The sequence below is a fragment of the Seriola aureovittata genome, chromosome 1 (genome assembly GCF_021018895.1).
Source record: "Seriola aureovittata isolate HTS-2021-v1 ecotype China chromosome 1, ASM2101889v1, whole genome shotgun sequence".
NCBI classification, from domain to species: domain Eukaryota; kingdom Metazoa; phylum Chordata; class Actinopteri; order Carangiformes; family Carangidae; genus Seriola; species Seriola aureovittata.
This window is the reverse complement of record NC_079364.1, coordinates 25784540-25800148: the sequence shown is the minus strand read 5'-3', so window position 1 is coordinate 25800148 and position 15609 is coordinate 25784540. Positions and strand designations below refer to the sequence as shown.

Sequence of the window (15609 nt, the reverse complement as noted above, 5' to 3'; positions counted from 1 at the left end):
AACTTAATGGCCATGTGTTTGCTAGATTGTGAGATATTTTGTGACCAAAGCTAACATCTCGGCCTGAGGGTGGAACAAGCAGAAAGCTCATGGATTGTCCAAAACGGGAAGGGTTCATCCAGTAGGGAGCGTGAATGTGTTAAATAAACGGCACAGCAATCTGCTTTCTCGTGTTTCAAGTGGAAGCTTTGTCCTGACGGCGGCACTAGAGCAGGCGATTCAGTGAGGTGCGCTTCTCCAGGGGGGAGCCGGAGATAGGATGAAAGGAACCGGTGCATGACAGTGTTCAAAATGTATTAATTATTTTGGGCTGGTCACTGATTTGGCCCGGTTATCAACAGGGTCAGCAGTTGGAGCAGCGTCTATGGCGCACAGCTCATGGGGGATGTTATGGTAACACTTACCACTTCACCGCTGCAGTTTGCATTAAAAGCTGTAATCGTTGTTGAAGTCATGATTCAATCATATCTGAACACGGATATAAATTTTAGATTTAATGGGAGTTTCCAAAGATACCATTATCTGTGATGTCCGATGCAAATGAACATCTACAAATCTGCTCAGAAATCACAGGAAAAAGAAAGTTCCTTATAACTCCAGAACTTGCCTGAGAATCATCACAGTTTTACATTTTTGTTTGGTATCAAATTAATCCAGTGATATTCACATCCAGGGGTACATTGTAAACATGAAGTGCTAATAGCTAATTTGGCATATTTTACAGCATCTAGTGTCACTTCAGTAAAGGAAAAGGTGGTCAATCCCAGTGTTATATTGACTCTGGATCCCACCACCCACACATTTTAGATTATGAGGTAAAAATCTATTCAACCAAACTTGATCTTATATATTTTTTTCCAACCTGTCCTTATTGTCACCATGTTCAGCTTTATGGACTGTGAAAAGGTACGAACTAATAATACTGTTATGCTATTAGGCTAAAGGAGAGCCTCTAAGCAATGCTAGTGATTTAGCCATTCAGGCACCTGCGATGTAGCATGTGTGGAACTACAGGGTGTGAGCGATATCACCGTCTCAGAGCAAAACAGTTTCACCTATAAAAACCTGGGTATGATGAAGGATTGTGGCTACACATAGGAGGTTTGATTCCTCCTCTGTTGCTCCTCTGAGGTTTCTCCCCTCTTTTGTGTAGTTTTTCTAAATCCAGTGGTTTAAAGATGAAGGTGTTGCATCTTGTACAGACTGTAAAGCCCTTTGAGGCAGAGGCCTGATTTTGGGTTATGTAAATGAAATTGCTTTGACTTGACATTCAACCTGAGCTTGACGGTTCATACAATTCATTTGCTGCTTATCTGTTAATTCCTGATCATCGGCCTTCGCACTAGACTCCGGTCTGCAGCGGCATTTTCACAACACATTGCACCTGCCTTTTTAAAAACAAATCATGCACCAGCCCAATTTACACGCCGACACTTAGTTCAAGTATATAACGCGCTGTAATTCCTTCTCTCCAAAATGGTGATTGTTTGGTGGTGGTGGTTGTTTTGTGTGTGTGTGTGCATATGTGTGTGTGTGTGTGTGTGTGTGTGTGTGTGTGTGTGTGTGTGTGTGTGTGTGTGTGTGTGTGTGTGTGTGTCTCTGTGTGCATGATCAGGGAGAGGGGCTTAAAGAGAAGCTGGCTCCTCTGCCCGTCGCCTGGAAGAGTAGCTCGGGCTCATTATCCTGATGAAATTTGCGCAGATGTGTGAGCTGCCGACAGACTCTGCAGTGACACAAACAGCCAGCTCTGTCCCCTTGAGCCAGTCAGGTGATGAAAACTGGAGAGGCACGGGGGCTGAGAAACGACGGCCATTAAGCAAAAAAGAAAGAGGTGAGGGAGGGTGGAAGCGGGGTGTTGTGTGTGTGTGTAGGTGGGGGGGGGGGGGGCAGTTATGGGGCTGGGAGTCTTCCTTATCTCTATCTAGCGGGAGAAAGCATTACATAAAGTAACAACTTCCAAACCACCTTCTTAAAATTCCAGATGAAAATGAAAATGTGCATACGCGCAACGCTGCGTCTCCTCACGAGGCGCTAATCTGGCCGTATCCAGATGACGAGCAGTCTGCCACTTAACAGGGAGGAGATCCACTTTGATCACATGGCCCCTGGGGCAAACCTATCGCGCTGCCTATTACGCTGCTTCATTTGCATATGTGGGGCTTATGGGTAGGCTGCGATCTAGTGTGAATGTTTTAAACTGCAGCAGGGCTCACTGTTGCTAGAAAGAAATGTCCAGGAGAGACGCAGGGGAAAAGACAGAACGCTGCCAGTAGCCAGAGGTAAGAGAGAGTCCACTCGTCACTTGAGGGGTCACGAGTTCAACACCACAGACTGTTGAAGAAAATCCTGCCCACAAAACAATTCTCAGTTGCCCTTGAGCAAGGCATTTACAGTGTACACCTAAATATAGTGGTCCACATTAAAAGACAGTGGTTGCACTGGGGAGCTGTCAGGTGGAAAACTGAAGAACTGTGTGAGTATAAATTACGGTGTTGGTGAGAAAAGTGCCTACGTGCTCAGTAAACTTTACCTGCATGAATAAATTTAATAAGAGAGCAAGTGACTCCTTAAGTTGTACATCAGCAACAACAACAACAACAACAGGTGAATGGTGCCCGTTTTATCCTCCTGCCTATACAGACAACTCTATGGAAGCTCCACGCAATCCTCTTGATCCTTGTTGCGAGCCAAGGACTAAAAGCAGCCAGTGAAGTTATTCTGGAGTAAACAAAGAAAAAGAAAAACACAAATGCAATCTTCCGCTGCGACAGAACTATTTTGTTTGCGTAAACAACATTAACCAACCACTGAAAGAAGAGTGGTCTACTTTCTGAGATCCACCGGGAATTTTATTATATACAAAGACCCGCTCTTGAAATAAGGAAGATGTAGCACCGCACAACCAAAAGAAGTCAGTTGAAACATTCCCCAGTTTGCAACGCAGCGTGTTGTGCCTTGGCCTATTACTTGGAAAAAGGAAATAACTCTTTTTATGCCTTTGTACTTAGCATTTGTTAAAGTTAATGTGGAGCATGGACTGGTACGTCTGAAACCCTTATTCACCATACAGTTTTATAAGTGAACATCATGTATTTCTGCAGGTGGACTCATTTACATACAGAAATAAACAGAAAATATATTTGTTATCTCTTTTAAACCACAAGGAGGTTGAGAGATCATACTTTTGTGTTACAACTAAATTAAAACAAATGTGAATCTAAGATAAGACACCAATGAGCCGAAAGTGACTGAGATGAGAAGGAATGATACAACAGTTAGTCAAAATTCAAACTGGTGTGAGATGAAGAGGCTGAAATTGACGGAGAAAAAAAGAAAAGAAAAGAAGAGGGTGGAGGAAATGCAGAGTCTCTTTCGTTCACAGAAAATAATTTTCCACACACGGGCATCAATCGGTGCGAATAATTCCTCAAACTTTTTTAAGTCCGACTTTAAATGGCATTACATATGTAGTGAGGCATGAAAAATTAATACGCTGGAGTCAGGGAAATGTCAAGGGTAATGATCTCCGCAGCAGCTTACCTCCTTAGCTTTCTGTTTCAGTCGAGCTTGCTCTGGGTCCTCTTGCCTGGAGCGACTCTGTGGAGTAAAGGGGAGGGGGAAACACAGGTTAACAGCTGGTTTAAGGAGCCCACCCCACCACCACCACCACCTACCCACCCCCCCTCGCTACTCATCTGTTGCTGCTGCAGCAAAAATAGTGCAAAATGGGAACAGGATACAGAGGTGTCAAGGACATCGTATTTGAATTCAGAGAAGTGCAATGGAGCGCCCCCCGGGGGGCAGTGGCCTTTAAACCCGCTCCAAATCCAGCCCTAAATAAGCCGCTGGAGGGGGATTCTAATCAAAAGAGGTTATTAAAAATTCTGCACGAGCCAGCACACTCGCACACACACACACACACACACACAGACACTCACAGGGCAAAGGATGTTGGTGAGTATCAGTGGCAGTGGCTTAGTGTGTGTGTGTGTGTGTGTCACTGTGAGCCAGTGTAGCTATCCAATGCTGTGCGTGTCTGTGTGTGTGCATGTCCCCGGCGTAACAACACAGCACTTCTATTTTAATCAGCAGCCAAGATCTGGGTGGATGTACTTGTCCCTGGGAATCCTTCACCACACGGCCAAATGTACATGTACGGCTGACCACTGCAGGCAATACGGGCAGATTATGTTTCTGCACACTAACTGGATGCAGTTAGTTATTTTGTGAGTTTGGACATAATCTGTGTAGTTATATTTTGGCTTGATTAGTCAAAATTAGGTCAGGTCCATGAAAACCTTCCTAATATTTTTGTGCAAACAAATAATCATGGTTCTATTCTAAATCACCATTCAAAAGGTGAAACAATTGTGAATGGATTATGCAATAAAATGTCTATTGAATATATTTTACAGTATAGTCTATTCATGATATAGTTATAAATCTATTTTAGTTTCATAAATTATTTTTTACTTCTAATACCACATCAGTCAGATCAGGTGCTGCGCCTCCCTCCAAAGCTGGACACCCTACTCCCACCTCAACGCCCTACCTCCCTGTCTCTCCTTCCTCTCTTCATCTTCTCCATCTTAAGCACCAAGAGCTGCTCTTCCTAGCCTTCCTGCTAATTGGCTTTAAATATATCAGGCGGTTCACGTACTGGTCGGTATCTCAACTACGACTAATGTGTTTGCCCTCCGGTCGGCCGGAGCATCCCTCAAGACTTGAGTCATATTTTAAATGGACGGCATAGAGGAAGGGGAGGGATTGTTGTGAAGGGGAGGAGGAGGAGAGGAGACGGGGGTGGAGAGGATTATTTTTTGTGGGTTTCTTATTCAAGAGGTCAAATTAGCTGGCGCTTGAGCGGCAGAGAGGCAGGCAGGGAGGTGGGTGGCGGCAGGACGGAGGAGTGGGAGGGGTTGGTACAGATGGACTGTTTACAAAGGGCAGCGGTGCCACTGGCATGCTTTACATCTCCTCTGTCAGCTGCCCTGGTTTTCCCACTTACAGAGGGGAGAAGAGGAGAAGAGGACTGGGTGGGACATGCTGACAAGCTTTGTTGGGTTTGGGAGTTATTTTGTGATGACGAGCTGTAATTTTTTTTTTTTTTTTTTCTACCTCGACCAGTGGTGTCTACTTTTACTTTGCTTTTCTTACATATCCCAGAATGACTTATGAAAACCACCAGAGGGTTGTACTTGTTTCATTTAGCTGTGGGTTGTATGTGGAAAGAGTAAAGTCAACTTGAATATTCTGTCAATATATTCTCCTGCATATTGAGTCCAGTGGGTGAGACCTGTTATTCCTCTTGCAGTAATCACACACATATCTATAAATATGGTTATTCTCATTTTTCTTTACAATGAAAAATACAATAAAATTAATACGAACAAAATGAATAACCATGAAAGAGCCAATGTCAAGCCTTACTTACTCCTGTTTTTACACGAGAGCAGGGGAGTCATATGTCGAGAAAAAACGAGAAAAGCCATTTATGCAATATGTCTCCTGGCTGCATAACATTACAGCGTTCTGAGGCTTATAATGTATTCAGTGATGGATTCCTCCCTGTATGGTCGTTGAACATTGGTCAAAAATGGAGGTTGCAAATAAAAAGGTCAATTTTTTTGCCTTTTTGGAGCTGTTTTTAAAGGATGAATGCCAAAATATGACGTTTAACGTTTGGACAGTTGGCAGTCGGAGTAAGAGAAAGAGAAACAGAAACAGTGTGACTGAAAAACAAAAAAATTAACCAATGGTGCATCCAAGGTTACATCATTAGTAAGTGTTCATTTAAATCAGCCTGTGATGCTGAGAGGGATTAGAGCCACAAACAGATTGCTTGTTGTCCGGCAGTGTGTTGGTGTAGTAAATTTAGCGATCAACAGGCAAAAATTCGTTTTCCAAACTTCTCCTTGAACTGAAACGCCACGACAATAAGAGCCGAAAAGCCACAGACACGGCTCTGAGGTGAAGTCAAACTAGCCTTGTGCAGGACAAACAGCCCCGGGGTCAGCTCTTCCTACACAAACTTGGCGATATTTGCAAAAGTTCTCCGCTAATCCTGTTAATGAGGAGAGCTCTTCACAGTTTAAAAGCTACACTCTTCAAACATGTAGAAGTAAAAACTGACAGAGAGGATCTAAAAGCTGAACTATCCCTTTTTTTTACAACACACTTTTACGGTGTCGTTTCCTGCTGAGGCGATGTCTTTTTTTTTTTTTTTTCACAACCAGTAGTGAGGCTATCTGGTCTCTCCTGACAGAAAAAACAGACAGGTCATGAGGTCTGGTGGCCAGTGTTCATCAACTAGAGGATTTTCTAATATCCTGCATGGCAGGACTGGAGCGTAATAATGCAATTAAGACGCTGAGGTGTGCTGCAATGAGAATCTTTACTGTGGGACATTGGCTCCATTCAAAATTAATTAAATTAACCTAGCTTTCTGCTAATGTTGCACCGTGGGGCATTTTCATTTACAAAGATTCTCTCTCTCTCTCGTTTTTTTTTTTTTTTTTTTTGGTCTGTGGTGATCTTTCCAAATTTGAAGGCTTCTTTTCACTGATAAACAAATGTCTCTACACGCACACAGGACCGAGTTCAGAGTAGTGGACAGGTAACAATGCAAGGACCGTATTTGAAATAAGTAGTTTTAATACCATCTTAGAATGTTTGTGCAGGTATTCACTTTCTATATGGTTTATTTTATTGTGTCAAGTTATTATGAGCTTTGTGCACCAATGATCAATCTATAAATGTATTGTATTTTGCAAAGAACAGAGGGTCAGTGTGTAAGCTACACCCTCTACACTGGAGATTATGACTATCATATCATTTCATGTGATTTACACTTGAGTTTCAGCTGAAAGTGTAAATAACAATCTACCACAAAAAGCTCATGAAATGGAGCCAGGAGAAAGAAATCACCATGAATTTTGAGGACTGTAGATTAATATTAGATATGGACCTTACTCTATTACAGACGTTTTAAATAATTCTCTGACTTGGCGGTGGATGTTAGCAGCTGGTAACTGTTGAAATGATGACCGACAATTACATTTCTCTCATTTCCTAACTAATTACAAGTCCATAAAATAACTTTCACCATCACTCAGGATGCAGTGAAAAAGCACTGCTTGTAGTTACGACTGTGTTTGAAGTGACGGAGCACTCTGCACTGCCAAACCCAACAAAGCTCATCAGCATGTAGTGCGCGGCCCTCTTCCCCCACATCCACGCAACTTCAACAAAACTGCATGTGTTGATTAAGCGACGATTTCTTTTTGTAATCTGACTGCCACCTTAATCTGTGCCATCGGCAATTTTAAATGTATTTTTGCAACAGCTTTGGTGCTAAAGAGTTATTGCTGTAGTAATATTTGAGTTGTACATTCAGCAGTGCAGCAGGTATTATCAGCATTTTTCCTCGGCCTTTTCTATTCATAAAGTTTAAACAAAGCAGCTATCTCTGCTCATAATGACTAATGCAGTTTATTCTAAACAAATCTCTGTTACTGCAGCTGGAAAAAATGAAATTTTTCCTGGTTAGAGTCTACTTATTACCAGATGTTTAGAGCAATATTATGTAAAAGCTGTATATACCGTTAGATAGATAGATAGATAGATAGATAGATAGATAGATAGATAGATAGATAGATAGATAGATAGATAGATAGATAGATAGATCACATGCTGGCTTTTCTGACACTGACAAATCTGTGCTCTTTTTAAAACGGATGCTCTGTTTCACCTGAGCTGTCAAGGCTTGTGAAAGAGGGATGTTTTGTAGGTTGTACGTGGCGCTGTGTGTGTGTGTGTGTGTGTGTGTGTGTGTGGCAGGTGCATGAGGGTTGCGTAGTGTGCGGGGTCCCCCACCCGCCCTCCTCCTCCTCCTCCTCCTCGCTGTGTCCGGGGAGGAAGAGCCAGGACAGAGGAGCCCTGGGGCCAGGAGCCTGGGAGGACAGAGGGAGGTCACTTCATCCACTGGTGTCACACTCTAATTCATCTGTCAGGGCCTGCGCAGGAGCAACATGCACACACATATACACACACCAATACACAAGCACACACTGTTGCATGGGGACATAACAACTCTCTCTCTCTCGCTCACACACAAACACACAAACACACACACACACACACACATAGCAGGATGGCGAGGTGACAATAACTTACTTTAGCGGCTTTCAACAGGATCTCTCTCTCCTGCTCGTCCTTCCTCTGCTTCTCGATTCTCTCCAGCTGCTCGAAGAAGCGGAGCTGAGAGCGAACGTCTGCAGACTGCTCGTAGCACTCATCGTCCTGACAGGCAGATAGAGAGAACATCACTGCAACGGTAACAGCTGGGAAAAAAAAAAAGTCCCATTCGGTGGCCGCTTCCGACGCTTCAGCCACAAATATTAGAACTTTAAGAAAGCCATCAGTCCATCTACACACAGTGAACGATCTCAACAGTAAAAGAAAAATTTCATCACCTATTGTAAACAAACTGCTACTGGTGATCTAGATGATCTGTTTGACCAAAGGAGGATAAGAACAGAGCATGGTAGTTAGATATTTGTCGAACATCAATGGCAGAAAATTGAGAAAGTCACAGAATTAAGAAATCTACTTTGACAGGATAAAACATGTCTCCACCAATCACCGAATAATTCAATTCAATTACAGTCCACCCCTAAAACAGTAGTTATTGCTACACGTTAAGGGGCTCTCACAATAGCAGTGAATAGTAGATGAATAATCAGTTCTGATAAGACTGTTGTTCCACAGTCAAGTCCACAACTAATGATTATTTCAATTATCGATTAATCCGTGAATTTTATTTGATTAATCTACCCATCTTTAATTCTATTATGTGTCAGAAAATTGCCAATTGCCAATCACAGCTTGTCATTTTGCCAAAATTATTGGGCTCTGTTTCAAATCCTTTCAAATCCCTTACACAGCCAACAGCCTTTACCCCAGAGATGTTAAATTTGTCATGACACAAAACATAGAAAATCATCTCCATCTTCACATTAGAAAAAGAGTTTTTTAGCCAATGTCCTTGAAAAATAACTTAGAAGATTCATCGATTGTAGAATTATGGCAGATCAATTTTTTGTTGACTGGCTAACAGATGAATCATTTCAGCACTGGTCCACATTGAATGTAAGTCCTGTGTTGGAAACATGGTCGTGCCAAACAGAGCAGCCACTGAGCTGAGAGGAGACGCAACACAAGACAGAGAGGAGAGAAAGCCGGACAGATGGAGAGCAAACTGCCAAAAAAGTTTTATGAGACTTGTGTGATAGTAATTAAGTGTGCTTGATGGGAAGATGCATGAAGTGGTCTTCATTATAATTTTACTTGAAGTTTGCAATTTTTAATGACTTTAATATAGTAAAAGTTTAAATACATTTTTCTGATTCTAAATCAATAAAACATGTCAAGAGTAGGTTGAACTGATTGTGCGCACTGGTTGAAATTACGGCGATACTATCCTCTAACGCAGAGCTGTTACTTTGGGCTGACGAAACAACACATTGTTTAAATCAGTCACAAAAAAGCGCAGTGGACGGCCGCCATTAAAATCTATGGTTACTATCACGGATTACAATAAATAAGTCAGGCATGCCCCGCCGATAAACCTTAAAATATTGTCATGGTTAAACAAAGAATCCAAACTTTCGGATACAGTTGAAGTGGAGCAGCAGCAGACAGAACACGTCAACAGACGACAACACACAAACTTTTTCTATTTACAGACGACGCTTCTCTTTGCATTGGAGCATCACCTCCCACTTGGGAAAAGGAAAGGAAAGTGTAACAACAACTTTTGTAGGTCATCAAAAGTTAATAGGATAATTGCTTATTTCACATGTTTGTGTGCGTACGTCTGTACATCTCCTGTGCAGCTCTGTTCTCCTCTTGCACTTGGTTTCTATATCACTCTCTCTTCCATCTGTGTGTGTGTCAGGTCTGTGTGCGTGTGTGTGTGTGTGTGTTTCCATGAGTGGATGAGAGGAGCCGGGTGGCACAGAGCACAAAGACACATCAGAGGAGGCTCATCGCCAGCACCCCTCCAACCCCCCTCTTTCTCTCTCTCTCTCATCCAGTCTCCCTCCTCTTTGTTGCAGCGCTGAGCCTGCACTCTTGCCGTAGCTCCTGCCGCCGCTGCCGAAGCCCGGTTGCTCTTTAAGGCCGCTTCGTCTTTTGGTCTTTTCTTTTTTTCGCTGATGTCAACAGAGTGACTTCACAGAGCTTCATGCCTCTCTCACACACACCTCATTTACAAAACCACAAAAAAGGAAAAGAATGAACAGAAAGAAGAAGCACAAAACAAGATGGGGACAACTGTAGCCATGCTCTTCCTCCCTGCTCCTCATCCTCCCGCCTTGGCGTCAGGGAAAAAACACATTTTCAAAGTTTCCCCCCAGTTCTCCCAACAATGTCAAGATTTAGGCTTGTAGTTGAGATGGGTTTACGCTTTAATGTACACCAATTAGATGCGGTTATATAGTTACATTCAAGAGCGACGAGAGATAAAGCGACCAATAATGAGACAATTGTGCAGGTGTACACAGACGCAAAGTTTTGACTGACTGACTGAAAAAGTCTGAGCTCACCTGTTTATCAACTTCAGGGTAAAAACAATTTTTCATATTAACTTTTATGTGTTTATGTTATTTGTAAATGCACATTTTTTGCTTGTGTGTTTATGCGTGGGAGAGAAAGCGCGTTTCATGCCGCTGTGTGTCTGTGTGTGTGAATGTAGGGAGCATTCATGTGTGTCCATAATTGAGTTTATGTGTTTATGTGTGTGTGTGCTTCAGTGTCCCCGATGAAGTTTCTTTCCCATCTCGTCTGATTTAATATCCCCTCAGAGTTTTTAATCCAATGTTTATTGTATATTTTGTTACATAAATATCTGTCCATGTATGTAAACAGCTGCCCGGGTTCAAGCCACACATTTAACATAATAACAGATTCATAACTAAACTTTGACATCATCTAGTTTGCTTCATCCCAAAGTACAGGGCACATATAATGTGTTCGCTCTTGTTAATTCAACGGCAGCTTTAGTGTTTCTTGATGACGCGGCGTTGGCTGGATGCTAGGGTGTAGGTGTGTGATTAGGATTTCATTGATTCTGTTACTGCTTATTGATACTGATATTTATCAATTCTCTCAACAGTACTTCATAGTAATGTGCCATCTCTCCTGCCCTTTTTATGAATAATTCATGTTTACAAAAATAAGCATGTTGGCTTTCTCTGGGATGATTCTCCAGGATTTTGAAGTAGGAACACACATTTTGTGTGTGTTTTAACGGATGTCAATAGTATTTCTTTATAAAAAAGTTAATAATTATATATTCGTTTTATATGATCCAATCAATTCAAGTTATTTTGCATGCAACCCACACGGCCTGTCCCAAAGTATCCTGCCGCTGCAGATTTCACTCCCTATTCTTTTCACTGAGAAACAGTGTAAGAGGTTTCCACTGCTGCTCACAAACTGACCCTGTCTTGTTTGCTCCGCACCAAATTCAACCTGAGCGAAATTTGACCGGCAAAATTGCGCGCTCTCCGATGCCCACCCAGTTCGAGAGGGAGGTGGTGATTGACCCCTCATTATGGAAATACTGATAGTTTATGTTGTCGATTACATTACTACATAGCAAAATAGTAGAAGGAGTAGAGAAATGGATGCTGATTAGCAGCAGTGAGTTCAAGGGGAAAGACCTGGTCAGACCAGCATTTCAATTCTTTCCAGTTCCAGTGGAATCGCCACAGTTAGTGGATTCACTTGCAGAGGCGAAGTAAATCCTTGTGAATTTTTTTGCATCTAGTTCAACTTGGGTGAATAAAAAATTGCACCATTGACCTGCCATTACCTCCTGCTGGAGTATAAGGCACGGCCTGTTTGCTTACACACTGAGAATTTTGAATTCATACAGATGGCTGCAGATCTAATATTTAATGTTTTATCAGGCTTGATCAAAAAAGAGAGTGATAGCCCTGGTGTGTGAGTGTCAGCTTTATGTTAGTTAACAGGTTAACATAAAGCTCAGTCAGTTACAAAAAAAACTGATTGGAAATAGATTAGGTTTAACATAATCAATAAGAATAAATTACAAAAAAGGCATAGATTGACTTTTACACTGGTGTTTTGTGTGCAGGGGCATGTGCGTGTGAATTCCTCCTACCTTACAGGAGTCCAGTCGGTGCTGTGCGATAGTCGAAACCTTTTCTACCACAGTGCGAAGTCGTGACTGTGTGGCGTGTGAGATGAATGTTACAGCCTCCATGGGGACCTCTGTGACTCCAAACTTCTTAGCTGTGAAGGACGGACACACACACACACACACAAAACACACACACACACACACACACACACACACAAAACACACACACACACACTTTTGCAATCAGTGAATCATAAGCATCAATTCGATACCTCTTTCTCACATAACAGATAGAATCAGTTATTTTCCTTCTCATTATCAAGCACAGATTTCTCATTCACCTCCCTGATTCAGTCGTCATTAAAACACTACATTACTTTATCATCCAGGACTTTTATAACACAACCTCAGTCCTCACTTTTGTTGTACTAAAGGGATAAAGAGGTTGGAAGTGACTGTTTTATCATCACTTCTCTTGCTTTCACGGTTTGTCTTTTTGAGAAAAACAACAGCTAAGCAGGTAGATGGTAATTGTTTCTGAGAGCAACACACACACACACCCAAACAACTTGTAAAAACACACCAAAAGAAGCCCACAACCTCCATTCAGTACCTCCACTCTTACACATTCACACACATTCAACTGTCTGGATTAGTGTGTGCAATTAACTCGCAGAAATAGGACTCATCACACAGGAAGTTAATTTGTTTCACAGTCTTAGTGCAAATTCCAAAGTGGCTTTACTAGCTAAGCTCCTTCAAGTGTGTAAACGACATTGACCATCTCTTTTCGTAGGAGAAGGATAATTTAGTTTCCTTGGAGCAAAACTCATCTGAAGTCATAACAAAAGAGAGGCGGACAGACTTTGGTAGGGTTACTATCTGTTTCCAACTTCCTTTTAAATTATTCCATTAACATAATTTTCTCTCTGGCACCCTTTTAAGTAAACCACACCAATTATTTAAATCAGCGGAACAATACATATACTCCTCACCAGCTCGAGCTTTGAAATAGATGGAGGAAGCCCTGTTAGCCTTATAATTACGGTGGCAATACAAGTGGCAATGTCACAAGGTCAGGGAAAAACACTAATAGGCCTCTGCTTCCTTAAAAAATACGATCTTTCAGGGACATTAATATTTCAGAGAAAGTTTAAGAGAATTAGCCAGAGAGAGACACATTTCTGTGAGCAAAAACACATTCCTCCGCTTGTAATGATACAAATCATTAACATTCACCTAGAAAAAAAGGCCCATAACACAGATAAAAACAGACTAATGAACTGGACAGCTTTAATATTTAGTGGAATTCATACTGGAAAGAAACAAAAGATAACAGGAATGACACGAATCAAAGGCTTTGACATCTTCACTTTTTGCATTTATTTTAACATTCCCATCAGCCTCAGCTGTACGTTGCTACAAGGGAATGTTAGCATGTTAATATGCTAAGATGGTGAACATGGTTAACATTTTACCTGCTTCACATCAGCATATAGCGTTGTCATTGTGAGCATGTCCGCATGCTGATGCTCACATATATGGTGTGGCGTGCTCACGTTTCATCTAATGTGCCCGAAACATTTTCAGTTCCTACCAATGGTTAATTTCATGACCTGTGCAAAACTAATTTATCATACATGCCTATATGCATGCTAGCGCTTTGAGCAAATACTCTGAATTCTATTATATAATCGAGATATATAAAAAGACATTCAATTGTGAATATGAATATTCGAGGCTGTTTGCCTCACGAGTTCTCGTGTGGGCCTGGATTCACACAACGTCACTTTCACAGATTGAAAATTAAATATAGGTCAAGCTGCCATAATGATGGCTGAGTTCACAACCCAACTTGGAAACAGAGAGCGAGTTGCACTCCGAGCAATCTACTCGGTAGACTAAATTGTGGAACCTCGAGATAAAGTTGCACACAAGCTATGTAAGCTACAGTTAGCCTAGCCTACCATTGCAGCACTAGAAACCCGAGGGCACGGCTCGAAAATATGCAAACAAATGAGCATCTACACAATAGTTAGTCTCTCGTTGTATCAGTTTCCCTTCTTATGGACATTACACTCAAAAATAAGATGAATAGTTTACAGTGATGTGTTTTTTAGAGGGATTAATCAAACGTCATTTTTGGTAAATTTTGACAGAGCCGCATGCCAACTGCACGAGTGAAGTGAAAAGCAAAATGGTTGCTTGTTTTAAGGGGAGACATGGTGCTTGGGCATCTGTTACTAACCACAAGTCAAGTCAGTCAATCACATCAAATTTTGGGTGAGGCACCACCGTTATGCAGATGTGTAAAGTATGAACGCCATAAGATTCAATCTGCTTTTAATTTTCCTTTCCCTTCACCACCTTTGTTTACATGTTTCTATGGTGAGAATGAAGTAAGAATTATGAAGACAATGAATTGTAAGAGACATTTTCAACAAGTAAATCATCAAATGTCACAATATGTAATTCGTGTATTTGGTCACTAATTCTGCTTCACCCTAAACTCGCCTACAGATCACACAAAAACTGTCGAATGTTCGATACCACAATAGATTTTTATGCAGTAGCTGCCTGCCCATCATTTCCAACACAATCCCATGGAGAGGCAAAATCTGCATTGAGGCCTGGTAACTTGAATATTTATTTAGTATAGAAATGACTGGTATCCATAGCAACAAGGGTTCCCCTGAAAAGTAGCTGGCAGTGAACATGGAAAAGGTCCTGAACGAGCCATCTATGCTTGTTTATATCTATTATACCTTTCACTGTGTGATTCTTAGAGTAGCTTTAATTTGCTGCTTTTGACATAACTTTCATTGTCTGCTTTACGCTCTGCCCACAAACACAGAATAACACAGGACCCTGAGATACCTGAGCTCCACTTGGGGCTGCTACTTTTGCTCACCTGGATTGAGAAATTCACCTTTTTCTGAGAGACAACCACGATCTCAGAGTTACATGTGCTTCATCCCTCCAGACCACAGTAAACTCAGCTGAAATCTTCTCAACTGCACATCAGGAGTCAAGGTCTAATAAAGCCACAAGGATCACACCATTTTCAAATAGCTGAGATGCCACAGCCCCAAGTCATATCCTTGTTCCAGTCATGATGCCAAGAATAAAACACAGCTCTGTCTCCGAGCAAACAAAAACGGACAAATGGCTCACAAAAGCAACTCCTGAACCCCGTACTAACAAAGCAAAGGTGCTGAACATGGTCATAAGCTTTTTTCCAGATTTACAACTCATGCAGACCAATGTAGACTTGGAAAATGCTAATGACCTCTTGGTTTCTCCCGAACCAGAGGTTTCATAACCAGGCGGTGTCTCGTTTCAAGCACCCTGATCTCCACCCATCTTGTGGAAATATATTTTTGAATCTCCACCTATTCCCGTGGATCCTTTTGAGACTGTTTTACTGCACCATTTCACAC

At 41.7% G+C, this 15609-nt stretch overlaps 1 protein-coding gene across 3 annotated transcripts in view; it reads right to left on the bottom strand.

Moving 5' to 3' along the window:
- Positions 1-15609, bottom strand: part of LOC130166390 (transcription initiation factor TFIID subunit 4) — an 82030-nt gene that overhangs the window by 35098 nt on the left and 31323 nt on the right. For all 3 annotated transcript variants that reach the window (XM_056371966.1, XM_056371974.1, XM_056371983.1), the window contains 3 exons: positions 12191-12321; positions 8176-8301; positions 3541-3597 (listed from right to left, as the gene is read on the bottom strand). In XM_056371966.1, the coding sequence (XP_056227941.1) occupies positions 3541-3597; positions 8176-8301; positions 12191-12321 (314 nt within the window). The remainder of the gene's footprint in view (positions 1-3540; positions 3598-8175; positions 8302-12190; positions 12322-15609) is intronic.